Source organism: Trichomycterus rosablanca, chromosome 12 (genome assembly GCF_030014385.1).
Source record: "Trichomycterus rosablanca isolate fTriRos1 chromosome 12, fTriRos1.hap1, whole genome shotgun sequence".
NCBI lineage: Eukaryota > Metazoa > Chordata > Actinopteri > Siluriformes > Trichomycteridae > Trichomycterus > Trichomycterus rosablanca.
Genome location: NC_085999.1, coordinates 28,195,809 through 28,217,548, shown reverse-complemented (window position 1 = coordinate 28,217,548; position 21,740 = coordinate 28,195,809). Strand labels below are relative to the sequence as shown.

The 21,740-nt window shown below is 40.4% G+C and overlaps 2 protein-coding genes across 2 annotated transcripts; one reads left to right on the top strand and one right to left on the bottom strand.

Annotated features, from left to right (window-relative positions):
- Window positions 1-777: 777 nt before the first annotated feature.
- Window positions 778-7,541, top strand: parp9 (poly(ADP-ribose) polymerase family member 9). Its single transcript, XM_063005404.1, has 7 exons — window positions 778-1,662; window positions 2,759-2,992; window positions 3,116-3,331; window positions 3,453-3,525; window positions 3,619-4,097; window positions 4,758-4,914; window positions 5,720-7,541. The coding sequence occupies exons 1-7, from the start codon at window positions 778-780 to the stop codon at window positions 6,010-6,012; spliced, it is 2,337 nt and encodes a 778-aa protein (XP_062861474.1). The 3' UTR covers window positions 6,013-7,541.
- Window positions 7,542-9,019: 1,478 nt separating this feature from the next.
- Window positions 9,020-20,346, bottom strand: faima (Fas apoptotic inhibitory molecule a). Its single transcript, XM_063006376.1, has 5 exons — window positions 20,230-20,346; window positions 18,882-19,041; window positions 16,473-16,701; window positions 14,750-14,799; window positions 9,020-9,554 (listed from the first exon to the last, which is right to left on the bottom strand). The coding sequence occupies exons 2-5, from the start codon at window positions 18,993-18,995 to the stop codon at window positions 9,405-9,407; spliced, it is 543 nt and encodes a 180-aa protein (XP_062862446.1). The 5' UTR covers window positions 18,996-19,041; window positions 20,230-20,346; the 3' UTR covers window positions 9,020-9,404.
- Window positions 20,347-21,740: the final 1,394 nt, after the last annotated feature.

Here is a 21,740-nt window from a genome sequence, read left to right as displayed (position 1 = left end):
AAATTTGCAGCCCAGTTTCAAAAACTGTCTTCGTTACAGATCATAGGTCCTACAGTAAGATTATGACCTAAAACATACCTCATAAACAGCCAAGAATGAATAAGTAGAAAACAGTGGATAGTTCTCTTATATGAATCTTGATCTGAATCCCATTGAACGATATGAAAAATCTAAAAATGCTAATAAGGATGTCATTATTCATGGAATAAATTGAACAATTTGCTTAAAAAGAACAAACTACGAGTCAAGTAGTGAGGAAATATCATGCAGAGGTACAGAAGGTGCTTTACTGCAATTATTGCTTTTCAAGGCTGTTATGAAATGTTATGGTAATGGTTTCAACATTTTTGCATATTATAATATATTTTTGTATATATTATAAGCAAAATGGTTGTTAAGGATTACCTTTGTATGTCTGTAATTATACATAATCATAAAACACCAAATTAGCAAAATTCACACTGTTACTTTTTCATATCATTCAATGGCATTCAGATCAAGATTTGTATAAGAGAACTATCCACTGTTTTCTATTTATTAATTCTTGACTGTTAATGAGGTATGTTTTAGGTCATAATCCTACTGGAGGATCCATGATCTGCAACGAAGACACTTTTTGAAAATGTCCTTTAGCCACTGACATAATACTAAAATAACTGGCAATCTATTTTTAAAGTGAAAGCATACTTATATGTTCTCTTGTTCTTTTACGTATTTTTTACTAATGTAATTTTTTTTTCTTTTAATCTGCTATAGTGGTGTTGAAACAGCTTGGCTATGACGGAGCAAATCCATGTTCCCCTCTCCCCAAAAGGGCTTGAGGTTCTAAAACTTGAACAGACTCGCTCTGCATTTTCCTCTGCAGTTCAAGGAAAATTTGGTTGTACCATTGAGTTCAAAAATGTGGCTGCAGCTTCATCATTTGCAAGTGGCAGAGCAAAAATCACACGTCAAATTAAGTACAGCAAACAGCTGCCTAATGGTGTCAACATATCTGTCTGGAAAGATGATCTTACTACACATACAGTTGGTGCTGTGGTTAATGCAGCCAATGAATTTTTAAGTCACGGAGCAGGACTTGCTCTAGCGCTGAGTAAAGCTGGAGGTCCTGAGATAAACAGAACAAGTAAAGAAATAATAAAACATCATGGTAAAGTTCCCACAGGTGATGCCGTTCTTGCCCCAGCTGGAAATCTTCCTTGTGATATGATCATACATGCTGTTGGACCCATGATGTCATCAAGTCCATCAGGAATGGAAATTCAAAAAGCCTCAGACTTGTTAGAGAAAGCAATTCGGCGCATCTTAGAGATAACTGATCGCAGTAACCTGCAGTCTGTTGCGATTCCAGCGATTAGCTCAGGCATTTATAACTTTCCACTGCACCTTTGTGCAAAAATCATTGTAAACACTGTGAAGGCATACAGTTATGCAAAGAAATCAGGACACAGTGGGATGGACGTCCGTCTGGTGAATAACGATGATCCATCAGTTTGCGAGATGGAGAGGGCCTGCAATGCAGTTTTCGGGCCATCTGACTCCCCACATATGAGTGGTGCAGTGCAAAGGCAGAGGCAGGAATCAACACAGTCTGTGCTCTCAAGTCTGGTGCTTGGAAATGTGACACTTGTCCTTAAAAAGGGGGCCATTGAGGATGAAAGAGTAAGTTTAAAAAACAAAAATACTTTTTTATTTTGTATTGATTAAATTAGTGTGTAATGTATTTGTTCTCTACTGTGTGAGTGTTGGTGTTGACTTTAACAAGGGTAAAATAAATAATATTGTACTTATACACTGATCAGCCATAACATTAAAACCCCCTCCTTGTTTCTACACTCACTGTTCATTTTATCAGCTCCACTTACCATATTTACTGCATGCTTTGTTAGCCCCCTTTCAGTGCTGAGAATGATCCACCACCTAAATAATACCTGCTCTGTGGTAATTCCTGTGCATTGAAGAACAGAGTGAAAGCAGGCTAAAAAAGTATGTAGAGAAACAGATGGAGTACAGTCAGTAATTGTAGAACTACAAATTGCTTCTATATGGTAAGTGGAGCTAATAAAATGAACAGTGAGTGTAGAAACAAGGAGGAGGTTTTAATGTTATGGCTGATCAGTATATATATACTTCCTCTTTGCATAACACAGTTTCAGGTTGCATTTCTTTTTAAGTAACCATTTCTTTCAAACGTAACCACCTGAGGACCAGTAGTGGTTTACGCTTTTGGCCTAAATGCACTGAGATTTACCATGACTTCCTAAAATCTTTTTATGATATTATGAACTGTAGATGGTAAAAGACCCAATTTCTTTGTAATCTTGTGCTGAGAAACAGCACAACTGACTGTCAGTTCTCTAACAAAGTGAACAATCCTTGCTTGCAAAGACTCATTTTATACTTAATCCTGATAACCTTACATGTCACCAGTTAAACTTCTTATTGTATAACTTTCCATTACAGTGTCACTTGTATAACCTTAGTCTTATTTTTACCTCTGTCCCAACTTTCTTTAAGTGTGTTGCAGGTGTCATTGTTTTTTACTTACTTACAAAATACTTACTTATTTACAAAATACAATTAGGTTTTTCAGTGAAAACTCTAACAAAGTTTTCTTTGTACTTGGTTATTTGTTAAATAAAAGTTTATAAAGTGTGCCATCTTTTCTGGAAATGTATATATTCTTTGAATGCTTGATTTCAAGATAAACAATAATTTACCTCTACTGTTGTTTGATTTTATATATTTGTATTATTAGACAGATGTCATTGTAAACACGACAGGCACCGACCTTGATTTATCAAAAGGGTTGGTATCGGTTGCTTTACTGGGAAAAGCTGGAAACAGTCTTCAAAAAGAAATAAAGCAATTTAAGTCCTGGCATTCCAATGTTCCTGTGGGAGAAGTTTTTGAAACCAGTGGCTATGCTCTTAACTGTAAGACAGTATTCCACACTGTCTGTGCTCCAAAAGATAACACTCATGCCAATCAGGTTGGATTTCTTAATGTATAATCACTTACTGAAACATTTTACTAAAACTAATATTGATTAGCCTTGTGGTTTACTATTTGAAGCTAAGTTTATTCCAACTTCATGAAACATTTTGTTTTCTAGATTCTTAATAATGTGGTACAAAAATGTCTCGAAAAAGCAAGCGCTAAAATGATTTCATCTATATCTTTCCCTGCGATTGGCACTGGAAACCTTGGGCTTAGGAGAGATGAAGTAGCTCAAATAATGATCAAAGCCGTAACAGATTTTGCACCATTTTGTGATTGGAAATTGAACGTATGCTTTGTAATTTTTCCAAAGGACATTGAGACAATAAGGGTAAGACTTTATTATTTGTTTATCATTTGTTTATTTGTTTAATTGTTTATTAAATGTATTTCATGAAATGCCAACCTGTTATTTGTGGTTAAACACTGTTAACCAGTTATATGCATTTCAGGCTTTTGAAAAAGAAATGGCTTTTACTCAGCAACGACTTGATCCTGGAGTGTTAAGCCACACCAATAGCAAAAGTAAGAGCATACGGTGATCTAAATAGGAAGATTATATCGTGTCTGTGATCACAGAGAAAAAAAAACTATCCTTTTATCTTTTGTTTCTGACAGGCCAGGTCTCTCATAGCAGTGTGGAAGAAAAAAGACCTTGCATCATGTTATTTGGAAACTCAACAGAGGCATTAAAAGAGGCAAAACAATGGTCTCTCAACATCCTAGGCATATCATCACACAAAGTGGCAATCAGTAACAACCACGTTGCGCACTTGGACCAGGACGATCATGCAAATCTCACAAAAATCCAGGCCACATTTAATGTAACCATCAAAGAGCTCTTCAAGGAGGGCAGATGTGAAATTATCATTAATGGGGAGCCTGTGAGTGTCAGTCAGGCAGCAGTGGAGGTGGAAGCATTGCTGTGTAAGACCCAAGAGCAATTTGCTGCAACAGAAGAAAGAGAAATGAACCACTGGTATAATATTCCTGGTTTCAAAGCAGGATCAATTGAGAGAAGACCTAAAGATCGTAGCAGCCAAGAGTGCACAAAAATAGTGGACAAATTAGAAAAAACAGGCCTGTATGTTGAGAAGGTAAGCTGTGAGCTTCATCACTACTGTCCTATTTCTTATTAAATAAATAAATAAATAAAACTTTGTCTATTTTTTCAAAATACTGATTGTAAAAATGAAATATGATATAAAAGCAAACTTTAAAACTGATAGGGTGCTTGGCCCACCTTTCTAACGACCCGAGTTGAAGTAGTAGCTGGTTGGGTGCTCTACAGCAACACCTACTGTTTGGTTAAGGCGGTGGAAACACACAGAGTCGAGGAATAATGCTGATCCCAGGGTGTGGCTCTCCGTGCTCAAAGCTGATCCACATATGAACTCGCCTTGTGCAGGTGAAAAGGTGCAGTCGGCTACTGCACATGTGTCGGAGAGGGCGTGTGTCAGTCTCGCTCTCCTCAATCGGGGCGGGGGTCAGCTGCAGTAGAGAGGAAGCATAACACAATTGGGTAAAAAAAATTGGACGTGCTAAAATCGGGAGAAAACGGGACAAAATGCATTTGAAAAAATCTCATTGTCCAGTAAAAATTAGGCCTATCAATGAATCACCTTAGTGGTTATAACCTTTTGTACAGCATGTATCTGCCTCCACATGTAAACCTGTGTTGTTCTCTCATGTAACTTGTTATGTAATAAATTAACAGATGGAGTGTGTGCTTTTTTTGTTTGTATTGGTTGCTGTAGGTGGAGGAAATAAACAACCCTTGCCTAACAAAGATCTTTGAGTTGAACAAAAAGCGAATAGGTTCTGAAGGCAAGACACTGTACCAGCGTGTGAATGCACAGTTCTGTAATCTGATCTGCAAGGTGGGCTTTCAGAGGGAGTATGCACCACCTACAGGTAAACTGCATGTACTGTACAGCACCGGCGATTCTAATGGTCTGGTAGTTGAACCTGAAATTTATAAACATTTGTGTTGCACTGTAACTTTTTTTTTGGATTTACAAAATGAATGTACAAAATACATCAAAACAAAATGTCAAACATAGAATGAAAAATTTCATTTGTTCAATACTATTTGTCACCCTATAATGGATATTTGATGTAAACCTGGGCTTAAAGATGCCAATAGTGCACAAGTTAAATTGTAACTTTGCTATAATGAGGTGGAAACTGAACATGCCTAAAAAACTTGTGGCACTTGGGTGGCTCAGTGGTACATTACACTAGCCCTCTACCGCTGGAATCACGGGTTCGAATCCCCAGTGGTGCTATCATGTTACAGCATTGTGCCCAGTGATTCCAGGGAAACCTAAACAAGTACCCATATGGCCCAGATTGTTGCTTAACTTTACCTAGCATGAATGGGCCATATGGCAATGTGTGAGAAAGTTATATTCTAGAATATTCGCTTCATTTTCATGTATTACCACTGCTTTATCCTGGTCAGAGTCACAGTGAGTTTGGTTTCCAGGCATCACTGGGCGCAATACAGTACAGCACAATGGACAGGACGTCAATCCAATCATGTCTGTATGTAGTGCGCTAATTGCAGTAGCGTAATTTACAACTGTGCCATTTGATTGCCATTTTCAAGAAATTTCAACTTGTGTATGATAGTAAGAGCAATAAAACATTAACCAATGCACATTGAATGTTTACATCATTTTTAATAGCCACGTAACACTTCCTCTTTTACCTTCAGAGCAAAAGTATGGAGCTGGAATCTACTTCACTACAGATTTGAGCAAGGCAAAATACTTGTGGCCAGACAGTGAAGAAGTGTACGTCTACATCATTGTAGCTCAGGTGCTCACTGGCAAAAGTACATCTGGCTCATCAGGTTTGATTTTACCTCCTCCAATTGGAAATGACCCGCTACATCGTCATGATAGTGTGAACAATATTATAAAAGACATCTTTGTTATATTCAATGGCCAACTGGCTCTCCCTAAGTTCATCATCACATGCAAACGAAGCCGGTCTACTGGTGTTTAGCTCAAGGCCACTCATGGCATTCAAATCTGAGTCATTCCATGAGCTCACATAAATACATACAGACAGGTAATTTCATTCATTTGAGGTTATACAGGGTCATACACATAAAATAATTTACCTTTAAACATACTGATGCACCATTAGGATGCAAAACAAAACGCATTTTATAGATTTAAATGAAACTGAAATCAATTTAAGTTCTTGGATTAAATATGTGCACTATATGGCCAGAAGTATGTGGACATTTGACTTTATTGGACGTATTATTCCAAAACCACGGACACATGGAATTGGCCTGCCTTTGCAACTATAACAGCCTCCACTCTTTTGAAAAGCTTTTCCACGAAAGCTGAATTTGTGCCCATTCAGTCAAAAAAAGCATTTGTGATGTCGGGTACTGATGCAGGCACTGATGTTAGACTAACGTTCCAATTCATCCCAGAGGTTTTCAAAGATTTTGAGGCCAAAGCTAGATACAGGTTATACAGGGTCATACATTACATATGGCAAATATAACTCTCTGTACTTCCTATGTATTTTATCAGAAACAATACATAATTTTGCTTGTTTCCCTTTAAACTTACTGATGCACCATTAGGATGCAAAACAAAACACATTTTTATAGATTTAAATGAAACTGAATGAATTTATGTACTGGGAAAAATGTGCACTATATGGCCAAAAGTATGTGGACATTTGACTTTATTGGACGTATTATTCCCAAACCATTCCACTCTTGTGGAGATCCTTTCTACAAAAGCTGAATTTGTGCCCATTTTGTCAAAGAGCATTTGTGATGACAGGTACTGATGTTGGACGAACGTTTCAATGCATCCTAAAGGTTTTCAGAGATTGTGAGGCCAAAGCTCTGGGCACAGGGGCACAGTAGTGCAGGAAACATCTTTACACTCTCACCACAAATTTGGAAAAATATAATTGTCATTTTTTTAGTATTGATATGCACATACATGTTAGTAATGGGAGTGGCTGAAACATCTGATCTTAACATTTATGAGGTGTTCACATGCTTTTGGTCATAATGTGTATAAATAGGCTTATATGTGCAGGTGATTTATGCTGTTGGGTTACACTAATCTGTCAGGGCTGTTTATTTTAGATTGCTTTGGGCTTGCTTATGTATATTGAAGTTTACTGACTTTTAAATGAAGGCTTTATCAGTAGGTGTAGATTTTAGAACATTAGAGTGTATGCACACTGATATTTAAACCAGTTTGTTTGTAATCTGTTGTGTAATAGTTAAGTAGGGCAGTGGTAGCTCAGTGATTAGGGTAAACACAAGGGTGTTGGTTGAAGACCTACCATCAAGTTGCCACTGTTGGGCAAGACCCTTAATTTCTAAGTCCTTTTGGATAAAGGTGTCTGCTAAATGCTGTTAAGAAAGACAACTGTAAGCTTTAGTTTTAAGTACCAAGGGTGATGATGTTATATTATAGTTTATAATAATAACCTGGTTGTATGCTGTACTCTGTTCTTCTGGTAATCAATGCAATAAAATGTAGTAAATTTCATTTCTACTGCGTGTGATTTCTTATTACCCTTTATTCACATGACAAACTGTTTTAAATGAGCAGGCAAAACGAATCAGATCTGAGATAAATATTTAATTTGATAATCCAAATACTGTACAGTACAGCAGAGTTAACATTACATTTGAGCACCTACTGTACATTTTAATACAAGAATACACTGTCCAAGGGGTTTTCTACAAAACAATACTGAGTGGTATGACAACGTTATCAACTTGTAATAAGTATCGCATTACATAATCCTTTACATTTAATCTCTGATCAGGAAACGATTTAGAAACTTAGAAACCAGTTAGCTAAATTTGTTTTCATTTGGCAAGAGAATTCTCTTTAAAAATACAGAGCATATAAACACTGCTAATAATCATTTAGATTAATAACACTAAGTCCTATTCTATAGGAATGTAACTGCCATCCATTGTGATGGAGGCTGGAACTGATAAGGTTCCTTAAGGAATGTTCTAACATCTGTAAGCACTTCACATTTGTTTCAGAAACAGCTAGGCTTTGATGAATCATTGAAGCCATTTAATCAGCATTCGGTAGCATTCATTCATCTTCACTATTCATGATCATCATAGTTTATTATTACTAGGGCTAGTGACAAATGCCTTGGTTGTATCTTTGCTCCGTTAAAGGAAACTTGATAGCTTTAAGCTATCGACAGCTGCCTTTGAGGCTGCATTATTATAAATATCAAATGTAAACCCATATTGGTCGGACTGAGATGAGCTTGATTCTTATACACCGATCAGGCATAACATTAAAACCACCTCCTTGTTTATACACTCACTGTCCATTTTATCAGCTCCACTTACCATACAGAAGCACATATAGAGCTGTTTCTCTACATACTTTTTTAGCCTGCTTTCACCATGTTCTTCAATGGTCAGGACCCCCAAAGGACCACTACATTATACATATACATTATTATTATTTGGGTGGTGGATCATTCTCAGCACTGCAGTGACACTGCCATGGTGGTGGTGTGTTAGTGTGTGTTATGCTGGTATGAGTGGATAAGTCCACCAATCAAAAATATCCAGCCAACAGCGCCCCGTGGGCAGCGTCCTGTGACCACTGATGAAGGTCTAGAAGATGACCAACTCAAACAGCAGCAACAGATGAGCGATCGTCTCTGACTTTACATCTACAAGGTGGACCAACTAGGTAGGAGTGTCTAATAGAGTGGACAGTGAGTGGACACGGTATATAAAACTCCAGCAGCGCTGCTGTGTCTGATCCACTCATAACAGCACAACACACACTAACACACCACCACCATGTCAGTGTCACTGCAGTGCTGAGAATGATCCACCACCTAAATAATACCTGCTCTGTGGTGGTCCTGATTATCGAAGAACAGGGTGAAAGCAGGCTAAAAAAAGCATGCAGAGAAACAGATGGACAACAGTCAGTAATTGTAGAACTACAAAGTGCTCCTATATGGTAAGTGGAGCTGATAAAATGGACAGTAAGTGTAGAAACAAGGAGGTGGTTTTAAGTTATGGCTGATCAGTGTATAATTAGTGTGGCCTGCTGAACTTTTTAATTCTGGCCCAGTTTACCTAACAGGCTGAGAACCACTGCTTCTTCCACCGCTACCTGTGCGTACACACACCTGCCGGAGCTTGTGTGTGTCTATTTCCATAAGTCTGTATGTTAATGCCAGGAATTGAGAGACTTAAAGATAAGATACAGAGTATTAATGGAATGTAACAACTCTATTGCTTTAAAATCTAAACACACAGCCTGAGACGATGTGACAGCCATTGCTGCAGGGAGGGGAATTTAAGGGTTACTATGGCAACTTCCACTATCACAGATTTCGGGATCCAGAAATGCTCATTCGTTGGCCTCGACCATCTCGTTTCCGTCCACCAGGAGCGTGTGGATGATACCGTCTCTTCTCCTTCCGCTGCTCACTGCCTTAATGCAGCAGTCGTGGTCACCCAGAGTGAAGTGTGTCTCTGTGCCATCGTCCACAAACTCCCCCTGGATTGAGATTGACACAAGTAAACAAATGTAATGTATTCGTTAGTATCTATGACTACTGCAAGTCATGAGTTCATCAGAACGGTTCAAATATGTGCAGACGGAAGGTGACTATTGTGTGCTGTATGAATTCATGAACTTCCATCACCCTGTTCCTGTATATGTGAAGTAAAATGAAATAGATTTTTGTTTTATTGCAGTGGCCAAAGGTAATATTTGCACAGCTTTGTTAAATAAATAAATAATCAAATAAATATTTGCATAATAAATATATAAAGTATTTGCATATATCTCGTACTTTTGCTTTTAAAATTCATATTTAAGCGCTTAGGTGGTGCAGCGTGATAAGTAACTAGCACACCAGCTCCGAGATTCTGAACTCCCAGGTTCAAGTCTCGGCTCTGCTACCGGTCGGCTGGGCGCCCTTTAGCAGGCATAACTGGCTAATGCCTGCAGCAGACAAATTGGCCTCCAGTTTAACAGAAGGATGAGGCTGTGAAAGGAACCTGGTTTCCCAGGGTGCCTGCACAGCGTTGAAGGAGCGCAGAGATTGGGGCGTGGCTCTCTTTTCACAAAGCTGGCCTCACACACAAATCCACCGAGGTGTCAATGTATAAGAAGGGATCAGTAGATTGCACACATCGGAGGGAGTGTGTGTCAGTCAAGTCACCCCCTTCCTTGGCACCACTAGGGGTCCCCAGCAGCAGATTTGGGAACATTGCTACGTTTGCTACATACAGTGTATCACAAAAGTGAGTACACCCCTCACATTTCTGCAGATATTTAAGTATATCTTTTCATGGGACAACACTGACAAAATGACACTTTGACACAATGAAAAGTAGTCTGTGTGCAGCTTATATAACAGTGTAAATTTGTTCTTCCCTCAAAATAACTCAATATACAGCCATTAATGTCTAAACCACCGGCAACAAAAGTGAGTACACCCCTTAGTGAAAGTTCCTGAAGTGTCAATATTTTGTGTGGCCACAATTATTTCCCAGAACTGCCTTAACTCTCCTGGGCATGGAGTTTACCAGAGCTTCACAGGTTGCCACTGGAATGCTTTTCCACTCCTCCATGACGACATCACGGAGCTGGCGGATATTCGAGACTTTGCGCTCCTCCACCTTCCGCTTGAGGATGCCCCAAAGATGTTCTATTGGGTTTAGGTCTGGAGACATGCTTGGCCAGTCCATCACCTTTACCCTCAGCCTCTTCAATAAAGCAGTGGTCGTCTTAGAGGTGTGTTTGGGGTCATTATCATGCTGGAACACTGCCCTGCGACCCAGTTTCCGGAGGGAGGGGATCATGCTCTGCTTCAGTATTTCACAGTACATATTGGAGTTCATGTGTCCCTCAATGAAATGTAACTCCCCAACACCTGCTGCACTCATGCAGCCCCAGACCATGGCATTCCCACCACCATGCTTGACTGTAGGCATGACACACTTATCTTTGTACTCCTCACCTGATTGCCGCCACACATGCTTGAGACCATCTGAACCAAACAAATTAATCTTGGTCTCATCAGACCATAGGACATGGTTCCAGTAATCCATGTCCTTTGTTGACATGTCTTCAGCAAACTGTTTGCGGGCTTTCTTGTGTAGAGACTTCAGAAGAGGCTTCCTTCTGGGGTGACAGCCATGCAGACCAATTTGATGTAGTGTGCGGCGTATGGTCTGAGCACTGACAGGCTGACCCCCCACCTTTTCAATCTCTGCAGCAATGCTGACAGCACTCCTGCGCCTATCTTTCAAAGACAGCAGTTGGATGTGACGCTGAGCACGTGCACTCAGCTTCTTTGGACGACCAACGCGAGGTCTGTTCTGAGTGGACCCTGCTCTTTTAAAACGCTGGATGATCTTGGCCACTGTGCTGCAGCTCAGTTTCAGGGTGTTGGCAATCTTCTTGTAGCCTTGGCCATCTTCATGTAGCGCAACAATTCGTCTTTTAAGATCCTCAGAGAGTTCTTTGCCATGAGGTGCCATGTTGGAACTTTCAGTGACCAGTATGAGAGAGTGTGAGAGCTGTACTACTAAATTGAACACACCTGCTCCCTATGCACACCTGAGACCTAGTAACACTAACAAATCACATGACATTTTGGAGGGAAAATGACAAGCAGTGCTCAATTTGGACATTTAGGGGTGTAGTCTCTTAGGGGTGTACTCACTTTTGTTGCCGGTGGTTTAGACATTAATGGCTGTATATTGAGTTATTTTGAGGGAAGAATAAATTTACACTGTTATATAAGCTGCACACAGACTACTTTTCATTGTGTCAAAGTGTCATTTTGTCAGTGTTGTCCCATGAAAAGATATACTTAAATATCTGCAGAAATGAGAGGGGTGTACTCACTTTTGTGATACACTGTACATACATACGCTACATTGGGAAAAAAAAGAGGTAAGACGCAAAATAGAAAAAAAAAACATATTTAAACCGGATTACCATAATTTTTTATATTAAAGAGTAAAAGACATTAACATTGTAATACTGTATCATACAGGCTAAGACCGATAAACCTAGTTAAAGCCACAAAATTGATTACTGAGAGCTGAGTCGAGAGACCTTTTCTCCTTGCATATTATAGAACCTGTCATGTCATTGATTCTGTTTTCTTCGCCATTTGTCTGTTTTGCTGTTACAAATAGCCAAATGTGACTGTTCAATAAAAAAAATACACAAAAGTTTAATAAACTTCTTTTTTGATTGATTCTGTATTATTTTTATCCTATCTTTTATTACTATTTTTCTTTTATTATTAGTCTACCCTATCTAGTTGTGGCTAATTGGAACTTATCTCTCTCGTTGCTGCCGCTATTCCCAGCCCCGATCGAGGAGGGCCGAGGCTCTCACGCCTTTTCCGACATGCGCACAGCTACTGATAGCTTTTTTTTGCCTTGGTTTTGGACCAGCGACGAAAACCCCTATTTCAGCTATTGTCCCTCCCCCTACAGCAGAGGTCACTAACAGGCGGACCGCGGTCCGGATCCAGAAGCTGTCCCATACGGACCCGGACCTACAGCCAAAACAGTTATTATTTGACACCTGACGGAGCGCTTCTATTTTAACCGGCGCAGCTTTTGTAGTCTTTACGGTAGCGGTTTAGCGGATGAGAAAACGCACAGACCAATCACGTGACACCACTCAGCCAATCAAGTCTGTGCATTCCAGCCGGTAAACACTGCGACTCTACAGTGCAGACAGATGAGAGAGTTAGAGGCGAGTTACATGTGGAAAGACGGTGGAAAGAAAAAGAAAGATAGCGAACGTAGAAAAAACGAAGGGAGAGATACAGACGACTGTGCAGGAGAAAGTTGAGAAAAAGACGAGTGAGACAGGAGACAAATAGCGCTCTCCAAAAAAGAAACGTGTACAGCAAAAATACAGCATTTAATCCGTGATGGAGAGACTCATTTCTGTTCTTACTTCAGACTGGAGCATCAATAAAAAATTTATTTTTATTTTCTCCTAATTTGATAAGAGAAAGGTTTGATAAGGTGGGGCGGCCCGGGTCCTCTCTGTGTGGAGTTTGCATGTTCTCCCCGTGTTCGCATGGGTTTACTCCAGGTGCTCCGGTTTCCTCCCACAGTACAAAGACGTGCAAGTGAGGTGAATTGGAGATACTAAATTGTCCATGACTGTATTCGATATAAACTTGTGACCTGATGAACCTTGTGTAATGAGTAACTACCGTTCCTGTCATGATGTAACCAAAGTGTAAAACACGACGTTAAAATCCTAATAAACAAAGACACATCTGATTTGACAGTCAGTTATTGATTACATGCAGATGTTGATACAACTACTAGGCTATTTATATATAATATATATCAATATATATGTTATATATATATCAATATATATATATATATATATATATATAGTTAAACATTCCGGACCTTTGCTTTAAGAAATTTTCTCTAGCTGGACCTCTTTAAATTTTAGTTGAATACCCCTGCCCTACAGACACACAGCCAATCATGCGTCTGTGTAGGTGCCCAGCTGATAGATTACTAAACTGCTGAAAACTTGTGCCGCTAAGCCATAACATAGAAGTTATACATATGTTTATGCTTCGTTAACCAGCTTAATTAAACATGATTTGTGATCCTTATTTTGATGAAACTCCCTGTCCAGTCTTTTTAGCTTAAAACAACCATTTAAAATATCCTGTTTTCCTTCATAATTTTGGAATATACTGACAAAGGTAAACATTTTTCTTCGCCATTAATTTCGTTATACCTGGTATAATGACAATAAAGATATTTTGATTCTGATTTAAATAATTTTGAGGCTGCATGGATGGCTGCATACAACGTCAGACGGATTTCAGATATAAAGTCATGGCGAGCAGTCTTGGCTGAACATAAATAAGATAAACAAATAAATATTTAAATAAATAAAATATGCACAGTATTAATGCACTGTAAGTGTTTTCACGCAAAGGTGCTGCTTTATTACAAGTATTGATTAATGCATTTATTAATGCATTTTTTAATGCATTTTCTCCCCTTTTTCTCCCTCTTTAGGGCGTCCAATTGCCCAATTGCATCATGCTTCCTCTCTGCCTATGCCAATCCCAACTCTGACTGAGGAGATCGAAGCCAACCCACGCCCCCTCCGACACGTGGGCAGCAAGCCGTATGCATCTTATCACCCACACATTGACGAGTGTTGTGCCACCTTGCGTTGTGTACGGAGAGACCCACCCTAAGAGCACTCTTTCCTCATCTCTGTGCAGGCGCCTCTAATCAGCCAGCAGAGGTCGTAATTGCACCAGTCTGACAGAGAGAGACCCATATCCGGCTTTCCCGCCCATCTGAACAACCGGCCAATCGTTGTTCATGCAGCCACTCGATACGATACGATGTATTCGAGAACCCAGCTCTGGTTGCAGCGCGTGTTTTTACCGCTGCGCCACCTGAGCGGCGTTTTTCATTTATTTTAAAGACAAATAATTTGACTCCCTATAGGACCTTTGGCTTTTCACATGTTCATGTTTCTTATCCATTCTTGTGAAAAATAAAAATATAGAACTGAACCCCTGGCTGAAGGGAAACTTCATGCATTTTTACATGCATTCCTACCTCTAGCAATTCAACTTCAGTGGTGCCTACTATTACTAAGTAAACAACCTCTGACTTGCAATCACTTTTAACCCAGAACTATTTCTGCATACTTACAGCCGTCTCCATTTTCTGCCCGTTGCACCAAATGTCCATGGTATCTTTCTCTGTTCAGGAGGAGAGCATATTAAATGAGGTCAGGACGGTTGTAAAGATAAACAGGATGATAAATTGTAGCCACATATGCAGGCACTCATAAATGGATTGCTTTACTGTACTTTATATTTAATCTTACACTTCAGTTTCTCTCTCATAATACATGAAACTGGCTAGATTAAAGAATTGCTGCACTACCCGAGTGTCTCTATTAAATGTATTATTAGGTTTATTATTGCCTGGTAATGTGATCTGTCAAAAAAAAAAGAACTCAACCTTCCATTAACTTCTGTGGCATTCTCCTTTACTTTACAACTGAGATGATTTGTAACCAGTTAAATCTGTCCACATTCTTTGTCCTGGAAACCACCTTGCAAGCAGATAAAAGCATCTCCGCATTTCCTGTTTTGCTGGTCAGGCTTGAAAGTTTGCAACTAGTTTATAGGCCAACCCCTAAAAAGGCAGCAAGAGTACAAAGACGTGCAATTACGTCCAACAATGTCTCAGGCCTAATGCATAACACAATGGTTTTAGCTTGAGAGTTTTTGTTTAAGATCTCAACCAGTTCAGATTGAAACAGGTCAAGGGATTAGTGGATAAGTGGTATGATGAAAAGGGTTGTAGTGTTTTTTGGGGGTTTTTTTTCTGACAGATGTTATATTTATAGCATTTTCTCCCCTTTTTCTCCCTATTAGTGCGTCCAACTGCCCGATTGTGTCATGCTTCCTCTCCACCAATGCCGATCCCCACTCTGATTGAGGAGAACGAAGCTAACCCACGCCCCCTCTGACACGTGGGCAGCAGCCGTATGCATGTTGTCACCTACACTTTTTGACGAGTGCAGTGCGGATCAGCACTGTGTACGGAGAGACACACCCTGACAGCACTCTTTTCCCGTCTCTGTGCAGGCGCCATCGATCAGCCAGCAGAGGTCGTAATTGCATTAGTTATGAGAGAGACCCTATCCGGCTTTTAATATCCCACCCCTATCTGAACAACAGGTCAATTGTTTTTCCTGCGGCTGCTCAGCCCAGCCGGCAGGCAGAGCTGAGACTCGATACGACGTATTCGAGATCCCAGCTCTGGTTCCAGCGTGTGTTTTTACTGCTGCGCCACCTGAGTGGCAAATTCTCAGAGCCAGAAGGTCCTGGGTTCGATTCCCAGATGGAGCGGTCTGGGTCCTTTCTGTGTGGAGTTTGATGTTCTTCCCGTGTCTGAGTGGGTTTCCTCCGGGAGCTCCGGTTTCCTCCCACAGTCCAAAGACATGCAAGTGAAGTGAATTGGAGATACAAAATTGTCCGTGACCGTGTTTAACATTAAAGGACTTGAACTGATGAATCTTGTGTAACCAGTAATTACCTGTCCTGTCATGAATGTAGCCAAAGTGTGTAAAACATGACGTTAAAATCTTAATACATACATAAATAAAAGAATATAGTACATACTTTCTTCCATAAAACTGTATTGAACGACTGTCATGTATCAGAATTGTGCACAGGAGTGATTTTTAACTTGAATGTACATGTAGATGGCTGCTATGAAAACCAGCACCCAAATCACCTTTGTGTACCAGACTAGGCATCACTGCCACAGAAAGGGAACCCACATCACTAAAAAGCTCCTAAGAAGTTGGTAAGCAAACTCAAAAACTCTCACTCTTAATTTACAGATAGGAACTACTTACCCAGGACTACTCTGCAGTCTACGCCATCTAGGTTGAGCAGCCAGGTGCTCGTCACCTTGGATCGGTTCTCCATGTATTTTCTCAGGCTCTGGCCGTTGATTTCCAAAGTGTATTCGTAGGCAAAGCCGCTCACAGCATCAATGTTGATAGTCGCTTTCGTGTCCGTGTTTCCTACATGAAATGTCTCTTTTCCCACCAGTTTAAACATCCAGTCTCTCCTCAGGACCTCCTAGTGAGCAAATGAGAATATTAGGGATGCATCAATACCATTTTTTCCCAACTGAGTACGAGTACAAGTATTTTTGTACTTGCCGATACCGATACCAATACCTATTTAGAATACCGTTTTTTTTTTTAAACAAAAACACACGTGAGAAGTGACGAGAAGTTTAATGATACCTCGTCCAAAAATGCACGTCAACAAGTAGCGAGTGATCAAAGTGTTTGTGCGCTGTCGTGATGAAATCAAGGAGGAAAAATAAATGAATCTGGCAACACGTATAGCATGGCTTGTTCTGTAGTGAGTTGGAGGTTAATAAATATTTTTGCAATGTTGGTGTTTTGTTGTTATGTTTTGGAGAGAACGATCAGGTCAGAAATACTGTAAAACGTGTGAGTGCTGATGTATTCTGATATAAACTATATTATCCCCCTGTCCCACCTGTTTACACTCCTCTCCTGCGTTTCCCCTCACACCGTATCCTGCGTTCTCATTGGCTGTTCGACATGTCACTCATTCCCAGTCGCACATCTCAGATATCTGACATGCTAGAAATCCCGATCCGGTAGCCGAGCGCTCGGTGAGCCGGTCGGATCGAGTTGTTGGGTAGTTCACACTTAGCGATCGAGAGCCGAGTTTTGATCGCCGAGTGAACGCCAAGTTGCTCCCGAGCCGGCAAATCTAACCAGTCACCGAGCGGAAATCAGGGCAAAAGTCGTGTAGTGTGAACCAGGCATAACGCAGCAACGTGCACTAGGAACACGGTATCGGATGTTTAGTATCGGAGCCTCGTTTGCGAGTACGAGTACAAGTTAATGAGCGCGGTATCGGGCAAATACCCGATACCAGTATCGGTACTCATGCATCTCTAGAGAATAATAATACAATTTAGGGGTGTTTGGTGTCAATCCTAAAGTTATGCATAGTTGATTTGTTTGTCCTTTAAAATTACCAGGACAAACTTTTGCATTCATGCCAGGATGCATATTGGGTTACAAGAAAAACATTGTGGATGAACATTCTTTTAACTTAAATATAAATTTGTACATATTATATTTAATGGCAAAATATAATATTAATATAATATAATATTGTTATTATATTTATAATACAATATGGTATAAATATAATATATTTATATATTTAATATATCATAAATGTAATATATTTATAATATAGTTAATTTATTTATTAATATAAAATTGTTAGAATTTTTCTATTTTTCCCCACTTTTCCCCCCAATTTTTCTCCCCTAATCTAGTCGTGTCCAGTTACCCTGATTGCGTCCTCTATACTGATTCGACCCTTCACCGCTGACTGAGGATGCCTCTCAACTGACATGCGCCCCCTCCGGCACGTACAGTCAGTACAGACTGCATTTTTCACCTGCACGAGTCGAGTTCATACACTTGACGGGCACTGTGCACGGAGGGCCACACCCCTATCAGCATTATTCCTCAGCCCTGTGCAGGCGCCATCAGTCAGCCAGCAGGGGCCGCAGTCGCACCAGTTATGAGGACCTATGATCCGACTTTCTTACCCTCTAACCCTGAACAACAGCCAATCGTTGTTCATGCCACCCAGCCCAGGCGGAAAGGCAGAGCTGAGATTCGATACGATGTATTCGAAACCCCAACTCTGGTGCGCTAGCGTACTTTACCGCTGCGGCCCTTAATATAATATTGTTATAATATTGTTATTATATTTAATAACAAAACCTAGTTTTTGAATAGTAGCATCATAGTTTCTTCATTTTTTGTTTCTGCTTTTTCCCAATCCCTCCTATTGGATTCATATGGTGCTGACCAAGGGGGGTAAGACGCTCCCCCTCCAACACGCATGTAGTCACCGCTGCCCGCAATGAAGTCTCAGAGAGAGCTGCATTGCTTTATAAGAAACTAACTAAGCTCTCCAGGCCATACATTGCTAGTGCAGGCATCCTGGCTGTGACTCAAGTGTGCCAGTGAACCTTTAACCTTTTACCTCCCACAAAGGCACAGATTACTGGGCGTGAGTGGGCACTCAACCAGTCAATATCTAAATCTCACAGCTGACATTCGAACCCATGCTGAGCTGAGTTGGGATTCAAATGCAAAATTTCATTAATACACTGTAAAAGGTACCAGTCAATGTAAATAAGAAAGCTAAATCAGCTCATATGAGTCTGTGTCGGGTATAAGTATTCCTACCTTGCCATCAACACAGATAACTCGCTTTCCAGTAGTTGTGCCATGTTCGAATTCAATCCTGTGGACTCCATCACTTAAGGCTACGTCCCAAACCCCAACCAGGTCCCCAGACATGCTCCCTTTGCCAACAGTTCACTGGCTCCAGCACTGAGGTCACAATCTAATAATGAGATACAAATAGGTTAAGTTTGATCCAACACAACAAACATATACAGGAAAAACAACAACGTGACATTAAAAGAGGTAACTTATACACCAAGGTTTCTCTGCTCTGGTCCTGAAGGTGTACTGCTCTGCAGAGTTTTAAGTTTTCCCTGGTCCAGACCTTTAATCCAATTTATTAAGTGCTTGATAGAAGAAGTATAAATGGTCGCTTTATTGTTATCTCTCTATCGTTATGCAAGTGTACACTCACTCACTCACTCACTTAACCGCTTATCCAATTAAGGTGCTGGAGCCTATCCCAGATTTTCAATGGGTGCAAGGGACACAGTAACACCCTGGACGGGGCACCAGTCCATCGCAGGGCAGACACACATACACACACACACACCCATTCACCTATAAGGCAATTCAGTGTCTCCAATTAACCTTACTGCATGTTTTTGGACTGTGGAAGGAAACCGGAGCTCCCGGAGGAAACCGGGGAGAACATGCAAACTCCACACAGAAAGGACCGGAACCGCCCCGCCTGGGGATCGAACCCAGGACCTTCTTGCCCTGAGGTGACAGTGCTACCCACCGAGCCACCGCAAGTGTACAGTAAAATGATTTTCTTCTTCGCATACCCCTCTCCTGGAGCTGAAATAGAGGCATTGTTTTAGGGACCAGCAGTGACAGGGATTCGAACCCAGCTTGGGAGGACAGGGAACTTTAAACTCCAGGAATGGAATAGAGAAACACTAATCTTTACCAGACATCAACTGCATTGAGCTCCAGTGTTTGACTTGTACATTAAACATGCTCATTTTATTAAGCTTATAAGGCTTTAAGGTCATTTGTTTAGACAAGAGAAGAGAAAATCCAACATGCAGGTAATTTATGTCAAGTCAAGCTTTACTGTACATCACTAACCACATTTAAAATCTTGTACTGCTTTTCCTAGCAGCTTGGCGCAAAATAATCGCCGAATTACAAATCACACCACACTGAACAATAAGTGCACTATATAGACTTCTAAAGCCAGTACTTAATCCCCTACATAGTGCCCTTATGTATGGAAATAGGAGTCGTTTGGGATTGAACCGGTGGAACTTGAAGCAGCTAACGTTATTCTCGTTCTTAAATTCTCGTTCTGTGAGTTAGCTAAAGAGTAAAACTGAATTATTTTAATAAAACCGTTATTTACCTGGGACGTAGTTTAAACACGGCGTCCTGATATTGTAGTTAGAATAACTACTGTGTATTCAGGAATATCGGTTAGCTCAGCGGCTCCACAAGCTAACAGGCAGAGTTCGGATTAACAACAACTGTTTCCATAGAAACACTTCACGGGATCCCTTTGATGTTTCATTATCGATCCCTCTCGGTCGATATGATATATTATGATATATTTAATATGATATTTAATATGATATTAATATGATTAATTAATATATTAATATGATATTAATATGATATTTATTATGATATATTTCTTGGTCGGAATTTCTACAGTATGACTTAGTACTGCATACTTAATACTGCATACTAGATACTGCATACGTAATACTGCATACTTAATACTTCATACTAGATACTGCATACTTAATACTGCATACTAAATACTGCATACTACCTCAGTAGTTGTGTTTGTGTATTTTTGACCCACAGATTCTTCAGAAAGCTTACAATGCATTTTTAATATCAAAACTTAAATTCTTGGAGTTATTTTTTGCTGGGGCCTATCCTAGCTTTTCAATGGGCGCAAGGCACACAGTAACACCCTGGACGGGGCGTCAGTCCATCCCAGGGCAGACACATACACACACCCATTCACCTATATGGCAATTCAGTGTCTCCAATTAACCTGACTGCATGTTTTTGGACTGTGGGAGGAAACCGGAGGTCCGAACCCAGGACCTTCTTGCTGTGAGGTGACAGTGCTACCCACCGAGCCACCGTGCCGCCCACATGTTATGCTTCGAGATTTATTTCAAGAATAACATATACACCAATCAGGCATAACATTATGACCACCCCCTTGTTTCCACTCACTTTCCATTTTATCAGCTTCACTTACCATATAAGACCACTTTGTAGCGCTACAATTACTGACTGTAGTCCATCAGTTTCTCTACATACTTTTTTAGCCCGCTTTCACCCAGTTCTTCAATGGTCAGGACCACCACAGGACCACTACAGAGCAGGTAATATTTGGGTGCTGGGTCATTCTGAGCACTGCAGTGACACTGACATGGTGGTGGTGTGTTAGTGTGTGTTGTGCTGGTATGAGTGGATAAGACACAGCAATGCTTATTGAGTTTTTAAACACCTCACTGTCACTGCTGGACTGAGAATAGTCCATCAACCAAAAATATATTCAGCCAACAGCACACCGTGGGCAGCGTCCTGTGACCACTGATGAAGGTCTAGAAGATGACCAACTCAAACAGCAGCAATAGATGAGCGATCGTCTCTGACTTTACATCTACAAGGTGGACCAACTAGGTAGGAGTGTCTAATAGAGTGGACAGTGAGTGGACACGGTATTTAAAAACTCCAGCAGCGCTGCTGTGTCTGATCCACTCATACCAGCACAACACACACTAACACACCATCACCATGTCAGTGTCACTGCAGTGCTGAGAATGATCCACCACCTAAATAATACCTGCTCTGTGGGGGTCCTGACCATTGAAGAACAGGGTGAAAGCAGGC

Coding starts and splice junctions, on each gene's coding strand:
- parp9 (XM_063005404.1), top strand. CDS start 778: ATGACGGAGCAAATCCATGTTCCCCTCTCCCCAAAAGGGCTTGAGGTT. Junction 1,663..2,758: donor GGGCCATTGAGGATGAAAGA/GTAAGTTTAAAA, acceptor TTGTATTATTAG/ACAGATGTCATTGTAAACAC. Junction 4,915..5,719: donor GGAGTATGCACCACCTACAG/GTAAACTGCATG, acceptor TTTTACCTTCAG/AGCAAAAGTATGGAGCTGGA.
- faima (XM_063006376.1), bottom strand. CDS start 18,995: ATGTCTGGGGACCTGGTTGGGGTTTGGGACGTAGCCTTAAGTGATGGA. Junction 14,800..16,472: donor AGACTGCAGAGTAGTCCTGG/GTAAGTAGTTCC, acceptor CCTCCTGAACAG/AGAAAGATACCATGGACATT. Junction 9,555..14,749: donor GGCAGAAAATGGAGACGGCT/GTAAGTATGCAG, acceptor ATCTCAATCCAG/GGGGAGTTTGTGGACGATGG.